This window comes from Pezoporus occidentalis, unplaced genomic scaffold (assembly GCF_034315485.1).
Source record: "Pezoporus occidentalis ecotype Australia unplaced genomic scaffold, CSIRO_AGI_Poc_V1 ctg54, whole genome shotgun sequence".
NCBI classification, from domain to species: domain Eukaryota; kingdom Metazoa; phylum Chordata; class Aves; order Psittaciformes; family Psittacidae; genus Pezoporus; species Pezoporus occidentalis.
The window spans coordinates 6,598,089-6,613,461 of record NW_026915877.1 but is presented as its reverse complement, the minus strand read 5'-3'; the positions used below and the strand labels follow the sequence as shown (position 1 = coordinate 6,613,461).

General features: G+C 46.4%; 1 protein-coding gene across 3 annotated transcripts in view; it reads right to left on the bottom strand.

The window, feature by feature from the left end:
* The window catches only part of PRKG1 (protein kinase cGMP-dependent 1), a 492,239-nt gene that overhangs the window by 446,656 nt on the left and 30,210 nt on the right, over positions 1-15,373 (bottom strand). The window contains exon 1 of one of the 3 annotated variants that reach the window (XM_062637908.1): positions 10,130-10,893. The exons of 1 other annotated variant lie outside the window; for it this stretch is intronic. In XM_062637908.1, the coding sequence (XP_062493892.1) occupies positions 10,130-10,440 (311 nt within the window). In that variant the 5' untranslated portion in view covers positions 10,441-10,893. Of the gene's footprint in view, positions 1-8,164; positions 8,372-10,129; positions 10,894-15,373 lie in introns of those variants that run through there. One more of the 3 variants, XM_062637911.1, reaches the window with a different exon arrangement.

Genomic DNA, 15,373 nt, shown 5'->3' with positions numbered 1-15,373 from the left:
AAGGACCCCAGTGGGAACCTGGAAGCAGAGGTGAAGGGAACAGATGCAAAGGAATTCAGTCCACAGAAACTGCAAATCACAATAATCTCGGATTGTACAATCTCGCCCTGCAGATTCATATCCAGCTTCAGGTAACTGCAGAAAACTGGAAAGGAAGTATAATTTCCTTTCCCCTCCACAGCCCCCTCACACCTCTTTCTGTATCCTCCAACGCAGGGAAGCCAGCTGCCTAGCCAAAGACAGAAGTGAGCTGCTACAGTTGCAGCTGGGGTCTTGGTGACAGCTATGTTGAACAGCCCCGCTGAAGACCACATGTAATTTATCAGGTATCAAAGTCATTTATCTGTTTTGTCTATTAAATATATGTATCAAACAACAAAACACAGCAGCTGCTGAAAGATGTGTCTCTCCTCTATGTGACCAAGTTTAGCCACTGTTAAACCTCGCATGTAACCTCTTGTAAGACTTTCAGTAATTTAAGCAATAGTGAAACTTCAAGGCAAAGACATGGATGCTGACTCCATTGCATATGTATTTCCAACTCAGAAAGGCAGATGCCTGATCTCCCATTTTACCTAAAGGAACTTCTAAGGTTTTTAAGAGTCAGGATTTTCAAAGCATCTCTATAGCTACTAAGATAGCTATTGTTTCCAACAAGCATAAATGTATAGCTGAATGGCATTATTTGCATCACATTTGGTTTATTTACCCCTTTGTTAAGTGCTTGGCTATTGCCTTGGCCCTGCTGTTGCCTGAGTCATACAGAAATTGATTTCTTCTATTCATCAGAAATGTAACCCACCAAGAAAGTTATTTTTCTCATTTAGCCTGTAGACTACAAGAGCACTAATGAATTCCCCTCAGCCAGTGGATCTCTGCACACAACTGACATCAAATAGTCAGTTTAAATAGTAACAAGCACTGACAGATCCCAGGGACCCACTTACACTGGGGGCAGGGAGCAGTAGCTTTAGATTTTCATCACATCCATGTCACCAGTTATTTACTCCTTCACTCCTGAATCTGAATGATACTCTGTGGCTGCTAAGCCACAGAAGCCAGCAGCATTTTGACATTCCTAGTTGATACTGGGAAAAAATCCATATCCTCCACCAATATGAAAGTGTGATTGTTTTTTATCCTAATAAAAGTCCATCTCATAGTGTATTTGTATTAATGCAACACTCCCACACGTGAATAAATACATACATGCACATACGTAATTATCACTGTTTGTATTTCTCTTGAACCTAGGATATCACATTTAACACAAAGTATACGTATATCTACAAGACTCCAGTTTCACTTTTGGTCAACCCAGCCAGCTACATTATGATTTCTACTATTTGTCCAAATCACCCATGATCACACATGATCACAGAATATTAAATAAGTGAACAAAATAAGCTGACCTGGCTGGGTAGTTTTCTTATCCACTTCAAGCCCACATTGCAGAGCCAGTTCACAGCTTTCCTGACAGAGTTTGTGTGTTTAACAGGATACACCTCCAATAAATATGCTCACAAACCAAATTTAAGAAAAAAAAAAAAAAAGGAATTTTGGAGAAAGAAACACAGCTTTGGGGAGCAAAAGCGTTGCAGTACGATGATGGGGTTTTTTTCAGTGATATCCTAGTTCACAATTGTTCCTAACAAGCTCCTAAACAAGCATGAAGTACAGTCCAAATATGCCAGTCCTACTTTTTAAAGTCTCGGAGCCCATTTTCTACTTTGAAACCAGGCATCCGTGTTCAAGTTTGGCTATACATGCTCAGGCACTAGTTTCCAAGGAAACCAGTGACTGCATGAGCATTGCAGAATGCAAGTCCTGGCTGTTTCACAAATACACTGTGGCCACCTCCGTGACACAAACACTCCAGGTAGGTGCTTTACCATTGTTTCCAAAAGACCTTAATGAAATTTCAGACGTTTAGGGTGTCAGTATATACAGTATGTATCCAAGCAACGTGCAAACTTGCAACCAAACCACTCTCTGTAGATGCTGAGAGAAAAAGAAAGGAATTATTTGTGTTGATATAGAGTTTAATGTAGCAAATACTTTTAGTTTTCCCTGTTCTATCAGCAGTTCAAAACTAAAACACAAACCATGAATGTCAGGGACTTCTCTGCCTGCATGTACCCCCTCGAAATGGCAAAACAGCACATGGAAAATGTTTATACAAGTATTTATCCTTTAGCCTACTATAAATGCAAATATTTTGGCATCATGAGAAAGAGAATATATACCAGCAGCACAGGCATTTATGAAAGTAAGTGGCATTTATGCCACCATCTCCAGTTCAAAAAGTACAGCCTTCCAGTACCACTTCCCTCAAGGTAAGGTTCATACTCAAGGACTTCTGAAATCTTAGCATCCCACAGTATCTATGCCAAGTAGGATAACCAAATAAAGAGGTACATATCAAGACAATGTGGGGTTTTTAACTCTCTGAAGGGGTAATATTTTCCCCTTGACTCATGTTTTGCACCTGGTGTTCAGTAAGACAATGTTTAGTAAAGTCATGGAGTTCACTTGCCTTCCCAGTGAGTCTGCATGCTGCAAGCAGCTGGCTAGCCTAAATTTTGTGCTACTACGTACATTTTTGCTCAGTATGAGCACTCTGATCTGGTGCGATGGGGGGTTATTCATTTCAGACAAGACACATACTTAGGAACACAGGATGCTACAGCTCAGAACTATTTTCACAGAAAGTCTAGAGTGAAGGCATCTGTGTCCATGGTCTGGGACCTCATTTTCTGCTGATGTACTTTATCTACCTACAGCATTCACTCAATAATACAGATAAGAGGGCAAAAGGTTAACTATGTAGAAAATTAATTTATGGAGATGTATTACAATTAAAAAAAAGTTTCTATGTTAATGACAGCCTTCATTTATGTGGCGCTAGCTCATTTAAAACTACTGTACTTGATGAATAGTTTTGTTTTGCATATATCCACCACAAAGATTTTAGTATTGTTTCTGAACAGAACTAGTTTGCTTTAAAACATTGTGTATTTATGCTATTCTGCTAAAACAAATATCAAAAAGCAGCAAAAATTCAGAAGTATGCGTTGCTTATTGCTACTGAGCAGAACTGAACGGAAACTGCAACAAAGTTTAATCTTGCCATCACTCATCAAAGCAAAAATCAGACAGAAAATGATAAAATAAATATGTGGCTTTAACAGCTTTGTCCACTGAATTGTTTGTTTACTTTCCTTTGAATAAAACGCCTCTGGTCCTTTGAGTTACGTTCAGCATAAACATTACCTGATTAAACAAGCATACTTCACAGTTGACCCAAAACACTGCATGCCAGTAAAGTCTTCTGCATAATAACTAAATACTATACAGTTATTCCTTACCACTGCTAGTAACCAAAACCTCTGAAGGCTGCATTATACAAAAAAACTAAGCTATCAGCAGTCTCAGGCTTGCCACTTCACAAGGCATTAAGCAGCACTGACTCCGAGGTGTGAGTCACACGTGTGCCTCTTGCATAGAGGAAAGCCCCATCCAGCACCACCTCCACTGCCAAGCCAGACCTGTCAAAACAGTGTTAAATAACATTTGACTGACTTGCATTCATCACTATGCTTGACATGCTGCACGTTAAAACTTCTGTCAGGAAATGTATCATCCTTCACAACAAAACCTCATCCCCGTACAGTGCAAGGAGGCTCTGCAAACAGAAGCAGAGCAAGGTGGGTATTGGGAAGTCGAGAGGAGACTGCTCACAAGGCAACTCTGCCAAGCTGCCTTGCCCAGCCTTCGAGATAAATTCAGGACTGGGCTGACAGCTAAGCAACAAGTCCCACATACCTAGATTCAACAGCACTTGCTACATGAGCAGGCTGTCCTTCACAGCACTCAAGAGCTTGTCCGTGCAAATCAGGCATATGAAGCCAAACAGGAAAACTGCAATAGGGTGTTAGGGCACCACACTGATAGAAAGGCAAGAGAAAAGTCAATCTGTCCCCTTGACAGATGAGTGGAAAGCTGATCTTAAGGTCCTTTCCAACCCTAACGATTCTATGATTCAGCAAGGGCCTAAGGGAGATTATTCCACAAGGCAATGCTCTTGGCCACATCTCATATTGGTAGGCACGTCCCATCACCACTCAACACATACCAGTAAAGTCCTAACCCAAAAGTCCTAACCCCCTAGATCCTGCATACTGGAAAAAAAAAAAACCAGTGACATTAATAGATGTCAGCATTTAATCAAGCATTAGCAGATTTTTCCAGGCACAAAAATTCTTTTTCAGAACAATGTTAAACTACATTCAGATGGATCAAAGCTTTATCTCATAGCACATAAAAGCAACCACAGCAGTTAATTACTCTCAAACAAATGATAAATACATTTTAATTGGTCACTGGACAAGTCATACCAAATTACATCTTGATACTGGAAAAAAAAAAATTAAGGTTGCACAACTACATCCATTGCTGCTGACTGCTTTTCATGTTATGTTTTCTGCAGCACAACACCAAAATCAGAAAGTAACACGATTAAAGAGGCCACCATCCCTCATCTGATTTCACAGCTCCTGTCCCACACTGCAGGAAGCAATCACTGCAGGCGTGTCTCAGTTCCTGATCACAGGTCCCTCAATCACCTCAACCAACCTTTTCTTGTGGTTAAATTATGTTGCAAGCATCCTCCAAAGTATTTTGGAAAGAGGAAAGCATGGGGTTTAAGAAAGAGGTTGAGTTTTCGGTTGTTTGGGGTTTTTTAGAACTATAGTTTGAGCGTTTTAATTAATTAATGGCTCCTGGGTACTACAGCATTTATACCACTTACAGATACCAGCAGATAATTTTATGCAGACACTCTAAATATGAAATGCTTTTCAAATATTTCTGGGGATTTTCTTACTATTACAATTACTTAAAAATATGCCCTTAATCCACAGAAGACATGCACATTCGCCTTCAAAGAACCAATTTGGTCATTGAAAGGATTTTGTTAAATCTCTTGTATGTATGTTGTACTTTTACTAAGGCTACGCAACCAAGTGTTTGTTGGGCTTTTTTAATTCTTTTTAAACAGAACTCCTAAATACAACTCACAGGCAGCTCCTCCCCCCCAAAACCAAATCTCTGGAATATTGGCAGATTCCCCAGCTTTACATTCAATTCATCCTAAGTCTGTTAACTCACAAAAACAAGTCATTCTTCATCTTATTCAACATTTTCTATAAATGACACAGCATTTTGCCCTTATCTCAGTTAATGACAAGGCATACACAACCTCTGACAGGAGAAGATCAGGCCCTATATATTTCCTGAGGCTCACAAGCTCTCACTTTGTTTTACATTCTACTTCTACATTTTTTTTCTTTTCCCTTCTGGAAAACAGAATATGCTGATTACATAGTCTTCAGAATAAGCATACAGCTGTTGCCAATCACCAAATGAAACAGCCTTTTAAAATTAAAAGTCCTGGGTATTTTCCCATGGCAAGTACAAAACAACGAAAGCAAAGCGACAAGAGTTACAGCTTCCTAGTTAAAAAGGCTATTCTTTAGTTTGCAGATCTGGAAAATCTTAACTGGAACAACAGTTGGTATGAATCTGGTCTCACAGTATTCTTTTCACGCTGACAGGCTGTTAGCAGCCAGGATATACCCTGTGAGAGGTCAAAGGTGTGGAAAAACAGAGCAGCAATTTTAAAAGATGAAGAGGAGATAAGGATTTGTCACTGCATTTTTCTACCATGGAAAACCACCCAGCTTTCTTCAGTTTGTGCTCACTTATTCCAGTTACTTCTTGCAAGTTATTTCCTTTGAGGGGATAAAGAAAAAGCCACTTCTTTTGGGGCAACTGGCTTCTAGTTACTTGAATAGGAAGAGTGATAAAGCCAGCATTCTCTCACTGGTCTTGTGACTTGGACGAAAATGGCAGGATATGTCCCTCCACGGATTTTAGCTATAAATTCCTCATGTGAACCCACACAGTCCATTTCACATTAAAAAACAAAAAAAAAAAAAAAACAGGAGAGAGGCAAAATAAGCCCAACCCTGCAACAGTAGCTAAAATTCTTTAACACCCTGAAACAGGTATTTTTAAGACTATATGCATCTTAAAAGGTGTGGGCTGTTTGCAAGGTAAGATCTTGCAGGACATTTAATGGTATTTTTCTATATGAGGCAATTAAATTTACTTTCATGTTTGAAAGCCATTCAGAGTTTAACCATTTTATAACCCAGAATCTGCTAGCTGGTATCACTGCAGTTTCCATAGACACTTCCCCACAGAGTCAGACCCACAGGTCTCACAAGTGTACAATGACCATCATGATCACTGCTCCTCATTTCTAATGAACTTTCTGCTACTACTGATCCCACCAATATCCAACCACTTTAGGTGGTCCACCAGATCAGGGGGACGGACCTAGCACCACCTAACTGAAAAAAAAACCCACAGGATGCCAAACAACTGAAGATTTCCTGTGCATCCTCTTGGTGCTCCTGTTCTGGTTATAATGCTGGAAATGTTGGATACCATAGCCTCAAGAGTCACTGAGACTTGAACACAGCAAAAAAAGTCAACCTTCTTTGCATATTTTGGTAGTTTCTGTTTGCTTTCAGGTCCTTCCCACAAATTATTATCTTGAACATCAAAATGGCATCAAGATTGTGTCATATTCATTTAATCAAGACAAAGACCCTCCCTCAACCACTCACAGGCACTGTGTAAGCAATGTTTGCAGCCACACGTAGGAAAGCATAAGAAAAATCAAAATTTGTGTATTAATGATCCCAAATAAACTAGACCACTTGTGCTTCCTCACTCAGACTCCAGGTACATCCACGACTAACAGAGCAGGTGTCCTGGGTTCAGCAGTAGCAGTCATTTTTCTCCTTCTTGGTAGCTGGTGCAGTGCAGTGTTTTGACTTTCGGCTCGGGAACAGAGCTGATAACAATGATGTTTTGGTTTGGCCAAGGATTTTGTGAGCCTCATGCTCTGCCAGGGAGGAGGGGAAGCCAGGAGGAAGCAGAGACAGGACACCTGACACAAGCAAGCCAAAGAGGTATTCCATACCACAGCACGTCATGCCCAGGATGTAAACGGGAGTTAGACGGAAGGGCTGGGACTGTGGGGTTGGAGTAGGTATTGGTCAGAGCTTGGTCGGGCTGAGGGGGCGAGTTATCGGTCAGCTGATAGTGAGATGTTGTATTCTCTTCCCTTGTTATTTCCTCTATCATTATTATCATTGGTGGTAGCAGTAGTGATCTGTGTTATACCTTAGTTACTAAACTGTTCTTATCTCAACCCGTGGGAGTTGCATTCCTTTTGATTCTCCTCTCCGTCCCTCCGGGAGTAGGGGGAGGAAAAGAAGGGGGGGAGTGAGTGAACGAGTTGCCTGACTGTGTTTAAACCATGACAGCAGGTCATATGGATTATCTTTTAAACATGAGAACTAGAGGTAAGCAAAATACATGGCTCACATTTTCCTTTATTTATGTAGCCTTATCTTCCTTTCCACTGAGATGCTCAAATTACAACTGCTTATCAGTGCAGTTACAGATTTAGGCAAGCAGCTGAGATGACCATCTATCTCCAGAGGATATCACATCACCTCAGCGGGTGTCCACCCTTGAGCGGCAGGGCTTCTAGTCACCATAACATGAAGGCTGAAGCAGAACAGCAAATGCTTCCCAAAGCAACTTGCACTCCTGAAGCCATTAACAAGTACCTTTTCCACCTCACTGATCAAGATCTGACCCTGCAAGTTGACTTAAATACTGTAAAGAGTACTGGAGTATTAACCATGACCGATACGAAATAGGCAGGTGCTGTGTGTTACACCCCACATGAGACTACAGCAAGGCATTTATACAATGAGCAATTAAAAGTTCAAGTTAGAAAATGTTACTTCAAGGTTTTGTCAGGCTTCCCACATGTTTTACCATACACATCAGAGGCTCCGGGCTTGTTCTGCTGAAACCTGAAGTGCTTCCTTGAGCTCTGGGGAGCTCAAGTCACACACTTTGAGGCCACCAAGGGGCAAACACCTGCCTGTCCCTGACAGCAAAAAAAACAGTATTTTTGGTTGCGATACTCTGTGCTACACTTCAACCAAGGAAATGATGCTTCTGGGCCACCCCATCCAACCTTAGATGTCTAAGAGACACCATGGCTTTCACACACCTACTCTCCTGCCCGCGCCTCAGCCCACTGGCCGTATGTGGGTAGGCTGTGCCTCGCAAAGCCTGACAGAGCCTGGCCTCCCCTTCTTGCGGTGGCTTTTGTTTGCTCTGAGGTTTCGTAGGGGATGGGTTTTTAACCACCAGTTTCTCCCCACTGCCCTGTTGAATTCAGAGCTGCGGCCGTTCGCCTTAAAAGGGCAAAACATCTGTGGGTGAACGGCGGCAGGCCGGCCACACGGCGGCCCAACCCGGCCGAGGATCCCGCGGCGGCGGCAGGGCCGTCCCACGGCTGCCGCCCTCCCTGGGCGGGCTGCCCCGGCGCGGCGGTTGCCAGGAGACGGCGGTGTCCCGCCATGGCAGCGGGAAGAGCCGAAGCTACACGGGCGGGGCAGGGCAGGGCAGGACCAGCGGTACCGCTCGACCCCAGCCCGTAACCAACAGCGGAAACAGACAGCTCCTGCGCTGACATCCCCAGTGGGCAGTACCTGGGCATCACCCCTCGCTGCTGCCCCACCGCGTCTGCAGCACCTGCGCCATGCGCACCACCACCGCCTCAGCCCGGGAGTACATCCGGACCCATGTGGGGCTGGTGAAGTTCCCCATGGGGCTACAGAGGGGCCTCACTGAAGAGACGCAGAATCGGGAGACCGAGTGCCCCGTCTACCACGTGCCTTAACAAGTGGCTGGGGGTGACTTGCATCCGAAAGCCCACCCAAAACAAGAACAACCCCAACTACTAGGATGGCTCCAGCCATCCTCCTCGACCCACGGCTCCCTTTTAATTCAGCGAGGAAGATGTCAGCTGCAAAGGGGAGGTGGATTTGCCCACCGACTGGCAGCGGTGATGGGGAGGCCGGGCCCCGATTGCCGCCAGGCGGGGGACACGGCACGGCAGACAAGCAGGGGAAGGGAGCGCTGGGCCGCCCTCCACTGTGCTTTGCACATGCAGCCTGGCTCTTTAGCGGCAGATAACCTCTTTCTCTCTCTTTTTTTTTTCTCCCCTTAAGGAGCGCTGAACCAAATACATTGCGATTTATTAGATAGGAAAGGATACGCGGGGGGAGGGAGGGGAGAAGTGGGTGATCCCGCTCCTGGGAGGTCTGTGTTTTCTCTATTAAATCGCTATAATTTGCCTAATCTGCAGCAAGTGTGAAACCAGGGCAGAGCATCTCCCAGGCGGGCTGTGAGCTGAGGTTGTCCGTAACTTTCCCTTCCCACCGCCTCTCCACCCCACCCACCTTCCCCCGCCGGCACACGCTCCACCGGACCAGGACGTTGCAACGAGCCCTTGTCACTTGCCTGCCTTTCCCCATCCCCCAAAACACCGACACCCACGGGACAAGGGACGCTACAGCACAGTGGGAAGGTTACTGGAGACCCGGGCAGCGCACCCCGCCGGGTTCCAAGTTTCCCTGCCCTGTGACTCTCTGCCTGCAGGACGCCGCTCCTTTCCGGAGGGGAGAGACCTCTGCGTTTCTCCCGCTCCCTTCCGCAGCGGTAAAGCCCCCGAGACCACGATGCGCGCCGGTTAGAACGCCTGCAGCAGAAACTACCCCGACCACTGACTGCCCTTGCCCAAACTCGCCGCCGTGCCTCCCCTGGCGGGATGGGGGGTTGGCCGAGTCCGACAAGAGCGCGGTTCTCCCCGCACCTTCGGGTTCGCTCCTGTAGCACATCACCCCGAGCCCAGAATCCTCAACTTTCCCACCCCGAAGGGTGCGGGGGCAAACGGCATCCAGGGCGGCTGCGCTTCGGCGTTCTGCACCTCCCCCTACCTCCCTCCCACCACCCCTCCGTCTCTTCCCGGCGGGCGGCGGCAGCGAGGACGGGGGTATCCGCCGGCTGCCCCGCAGGCGGCCAAGGGAGAATGGAGTGAGGGAAGCTGAGCGCGGCGGGTGGCGAGGCGAAGGACGGAGGGTTCCGCTCCCCCTGGGTGATGGGTACCCGGGGTAACCCCCCTGCTTACTGTGGGCTCTTGGGGTAGAAAGGGAGGGTGACGTGGCTGAGATCCTGGATGTCAAATGCAGTGGGCTCGGCCGAGATCGCCTGCCGCTTGGTCCTCTGTTCCCCCTGCAAGGTGCCGGCGCTCTGCTGCTGCGCCTGTTGGGTGGCGGGCCGGATCACGGAGCGGTACTTGTCCAGCTCGTTCTGCAGCTTCTGGATCAGTTCGTCCTTCTGGTCTAACTCCAGCTCCAGCTCGTCGATGAGCGCATCCCGCTGCCGCAGCTCCTCGATCTTTTCCTGCAGCGCGTACTGTAAATCCCGCAAAGTGCCCATGGTCCTGCCGCCTCGCTCGCCCTTCTCCTCTCCCGGCAACTTTCCCCTCCGGGCCGCCCGCCGCCTCCCTGCACTTGGGCCAACTTCACCTCCGCCACCCCCTCCGGCCCGGCCCGGCCCGGCCCGGCGCGGCCCCGCTGCCCGCCGGGGCCCCGCCGCAGCCGGACCCCCTCCGCCGGCACCGCGCTCCGCAGCCGGGTTGTTAGGGGCGATTTCGATCCGCCTGCGTCAGGCTAGGCTGGAGAGGGAGCGGGAGACACACACTCACGGAGGGGGAGGGAAGGAGGGAAGGCGGCGGGAAGAGAGGCAGGGGCGGCTGCGAGGATGCACATGCACTCCCCGCTCCCTCCTTCCCGGCCCCGCCGCCCCCCCGCGCCGCCCACAACCCCTCGCCGCCGGCCCGCGGGGTCGCCCGGCGGGGGATGCGGGAAGGGGGCTGGCCGAGAACAGCTCCGCCGCCGGGAGCCTGTGCCGAGCCCTGCCCTCCCGTCCTTTTGCAGGAAGAGGCCATCAGGCAGGTCCAAACCCTGGGAAATGGCTGCACAAACCTGCCCTCTCCGTCCCGCTTCAGGGGTGTCCCCTGGTTCTCTCCCTTCCCATCCTCTGCTCCAGTCAAAGGTGCTACTTTTTACCTACAGAACTTGGTCGGCTTGTCTCCAGTTTACTTTGTTTTTCTTAAGTAGCCAATTTTTGTGGTCTTCTCTGAGTGAAAGCACAAGCCAGTGCCTGGCATGATTCCTCCTCAGCCTCAGCAAGCTTTGGGCTCCAAAAACCCAGATTTTAATGTGAATATCGGTCAAGTATGCCTACAATGGAAAAGCCTGGAGGCAGGGCATATGGGTCTTAGAGCACTAAAACCACCCTAACTGAAAATACGGGACATAGACTGACTTTCTGTGTAGCCCATATACCCACATAAAAGCATAAGCTAGTTTCTGCTATACCAAACACAACAGGATTTTCCCAGTGCGACGTTTCATGCACTAGGATTTTCTGCATGCTGACAAACCGCTGCACACCGATTCTACCTATGTGATACAGCCCATGGGTCTGCAGCACAAAAATAACAAAATAAAATAAATGAGCTGAATCGGCTGAGCCCTCGGTGCCAAATGGCTCTGTTTTTTTCTTTGTCTTGCCTGCATTTGCCAGGCGCAGAAGGGACAGCGATGTATACTCTGACAATGCAGCTCCTGGGCTTGGCCCTCAAGGGCAGAAGTGGGATCTGTGGGCAAGGAAATAGCTGGTTTGGGGGTTTCCTGATAAGATTGCACAGTCTGGAGGAGTCAGGGGTAACTCCCCCTTCCCCCCCAAAGCCCAGCCAGGCACTTGGATGCTTTCAGGGCAGCAGAAGCAGCTGCGTCAGTTCCCTCTCTAGGAGTCTGATTTGGAGATGAGAGGTAGGATGCAGCCATGGATACATTCTTTGGAGGTGAGTGGTACCTATGTGTTTATATCTGCTGTTAGGAGCATGACTAGATCACGCATTCGGGCAGTAGCTGGAAATGAGAGAAATCCAGACAGAGACCTTGTTTATAGGATTGAGCTTTTTCGGTTGGGTTGCTGGGGTTTTTTAATTGTTACATGCTGGTGCTTGGCTGAGTCCAAAGTTCCAGCTTTCAACCTGCAGCTGGTCTTTATAAAATCAATTAAAAAAAAAACACCAAAACCGTGGATGAGGAATTACAACTGCTCCTTTCTCAACACTGTTGTTTGAAAGGACCTGGCCTATGTTCATACACATGAAGCTTTGCAGGTTCTTGAAGGTATTTGATACTTCCTGTGCTTGTTGAGATGCATGTGAAAAAAAAAAATCAGGTTATGCAAAGTGCTTCAGTTTCCAGTCCCTTGATACAGATGTGCCAGGCACAAAAGCAAAGTCCCGGTTGCTTTCACAGGTTGCCAACACACTTTAAGTTCAGACAGCATTTTTTACTGTGTATTCCCTCCATTTCAATCTTGCGTAACTTGCTAGGAACAAAAGTACCAAATACCTTCTGAACATTTCCATTTTAAAGACAACTGGCATTAAATAGATGCAATCCTGCTACCTACAAACTAGAAATCAATCATAAATAAAATATTTTAACAGCATTCGGCCAACATGCTTTAAGTTTTATTGTTTTCCTCCCTGCAGCAGTGATACCAACTTCTGGATGAGGGAGACGGTGATACAGCTAACTGAAGCCCACCATGCTTCAAAACAGTAACAGCCCTGGAGCAAAACTTGTACATAATTTCTCAATGGCAGGCAGTAAAGTCACATTACTTGTTTTTTATTAGAGGTGCACAGCCTGGCACTGAGACAACAGTACCTAGAAAAGAAAGGATCCAGAGAAAACCATGAGAAATTATGGGAAATAAAACTGGCAAGGAATTTACCAGCTAATAGCTAAAGAAAATATTCATTTACAGGTGGGAAGAAGATTCTCATAAGACCTACGAGGTCTAAAGAGAGATTTTTATGGCTCAATTTCAGATTTGGGACTGTAACCAGCAGTCATCAAGTCTAAGGCTGGTCTTCCCTGATTTAAGGATGAGGCCAAAGCAGCTCAAAGGACTTACACAACCTGAAAGCCAAATTCTGTCACAGGAAGACAGCCAGCAGTTGCCTATTTTCGGCTGTTCACTGCTCTCCCAAAGCAACTGTTGGGCGAGTGCAGATCTCCTCCCTGTGGTTCATACTTAAGGATTTCCTAGTACCGGCTGGTACTAGGATCCCAGCCTGGATCCCAGAGTACTGCCCCACTCTGATAAAAGTAAATCCTCTCATCTCATTCCTTTCAATTTAGAGTTTCTGATGAAAACATCTCAGACTCTCTGAGCAGCTGCTTTGTCTTCTTGATCCAGCGAATGGAAAGAATCAGCTTTAGGGTGAAGAATGGCAGGAATGCACCAACTGCCTTGGTTTCGGGAGGATGGGGCGAAGCTGCTTGCAGTTTCTTAAGGGAGCCTTTGGCTACAGTAGTTCTAAAACTTTTCTGATCTGGCCCCTGTAATACTCTGCCTGGATGTCAAGTAGGCAGGAAGCATCTGCAGACAGCATCCTCTGTCCCCCCCAGAAAACGTGCACTGTGGCTGCTGATGGTAATCATACAAAACCGGGATGTTCCTTCTTTTCAAATAGGCTCTGATGTACTCACAATATTTCCTCTCTGCACGGCTCCTACGTTTTAATATCTTTTGCTTCTAAACCTTTCAAGGATCATCTGTCACCAAATGCACCCACTCAATACCATCTTCAAGCTAAAAACATATTTGAGAGCTCTCTATTCTGCAGACATTTCCCTGGTCTCACCAGTCAAAGCTCAGGTAGCAAGTGGGATTACTGACAGGCAAATGTCACCTTACTACAGCCAACCATGACAGCATGGTTAGAGAAGCTGGAGTTTCATCACCAAGTACATACATAAACATTTTCCTCTTCCACTTTTTTTTGCCCCTGCCTAATCCATTCCAATCTACTTCTTTCCCAAAATATCTACAGGAGCAGATGAGCCTAGGATAGAAACTTGAACTGCTTGGATTTTGCAATATATTTCTCTGCTTATCAGGGCTTAGTGCAGATTTTGAAGGGTATATGACCTACAGGACTTTACCCACCACTGGCGCACAGCCATTTGCACAGCCAAATGCGTTCCCTGTGTGCATATTCCTATGTAAAGAAGGAAGGACTAAAAATACAGGAAGATGTAGAGGAAAGCAGCATATACATGAGCTGAACTCTTGCAAAAAGCATGTTATAACAACTTGAGTTGCAGTTCACCCCTGCAAGTCACCACATCTCGTCTGTGGGATACTATCTGCTATTCCACCATTCCACCACCCACAAAATTCATGCCAGTCCCTGAGGCAAAGGGAGAAATGCCACCTACTGATACACGAAAACATCTGGCTCCTTCCTAGGGCATATCTGGCCATTCTTTTTGCCTTTTGTCCCAAACAGAGTGCCTCTGGGAGCTCATTCTGGGGCCATGGTGCACTACAGATTTGTACAGTACAGCTGGAAAATAATTTAGCACCCAAGGACTGGGAATGATGCTGGAAGTCCTTTGTCAAAGCAGCCCTGCCAAGACCAAGGATCAGGAATTGGCAATATCTGGGAAGTGCTTCAGCCCTATTTCTCATTACATTGGATGTTCCTCCTTATTTTGGTCCTTTCTGGACTGAAATGAGAGCTGAAACCTATTTGTTCTTCCCCACTGAAAGAATGGGAATATCTAGGGTTGGGCACTCTTGCAGTGAGTGCTGTCTTTTAAGCCTCATTGATTCTGGAGTGCTTAACTGGATTATCTTGAGGATTTTCCTGAAGCATGGAGAGTCTTTCCATTATCAATAAGAAATGTGGAGAAGGTCTTGTGAAGAGCATGCAGCCACTCCAGTCTGCGCCCTAGGAAATCCTCCCAGGATGAGGATCATTTGGAGAGAGAGCACTGAGGAAAAAAAAAATATAAATAGCCGAGGACATATTTACAGTACCAAAAAATGCTCACTGTAGAGACAAGAAAAAAATACTAGTGTGCTGTACTACAATTGGTAACATGCCTAACATTTTATATCATATTAGGGGCTTACATAACACAAAATGAAATGTTTACATCATGGAAGGCAAAACAATGAGACTTTATGAGTACATAATAGCACAGAATTATCCATGTAACATGGTGATTTCAAGCCCTGGTCCCCCTCGTGTGCAGATGCATGTGCCAGATTCAGATTGAAGTTTCACATTCCCAGAATACAGAAGTTTCTGTAGTTTACAGAAATTACAGACCCTTTGCCTTCTGAAAAGCATCTGCCATACTTTAGCCAGGCTTTTTCTCCTGTGATCGCATGGAATGTTGGATTTTCAACAGCTCACCCCGTAAGATGTTAGTGGTAGCAGTGGGTCTCTGCATCCACTCACACAGTGCTAGTTCAGCTTCTCATGAGT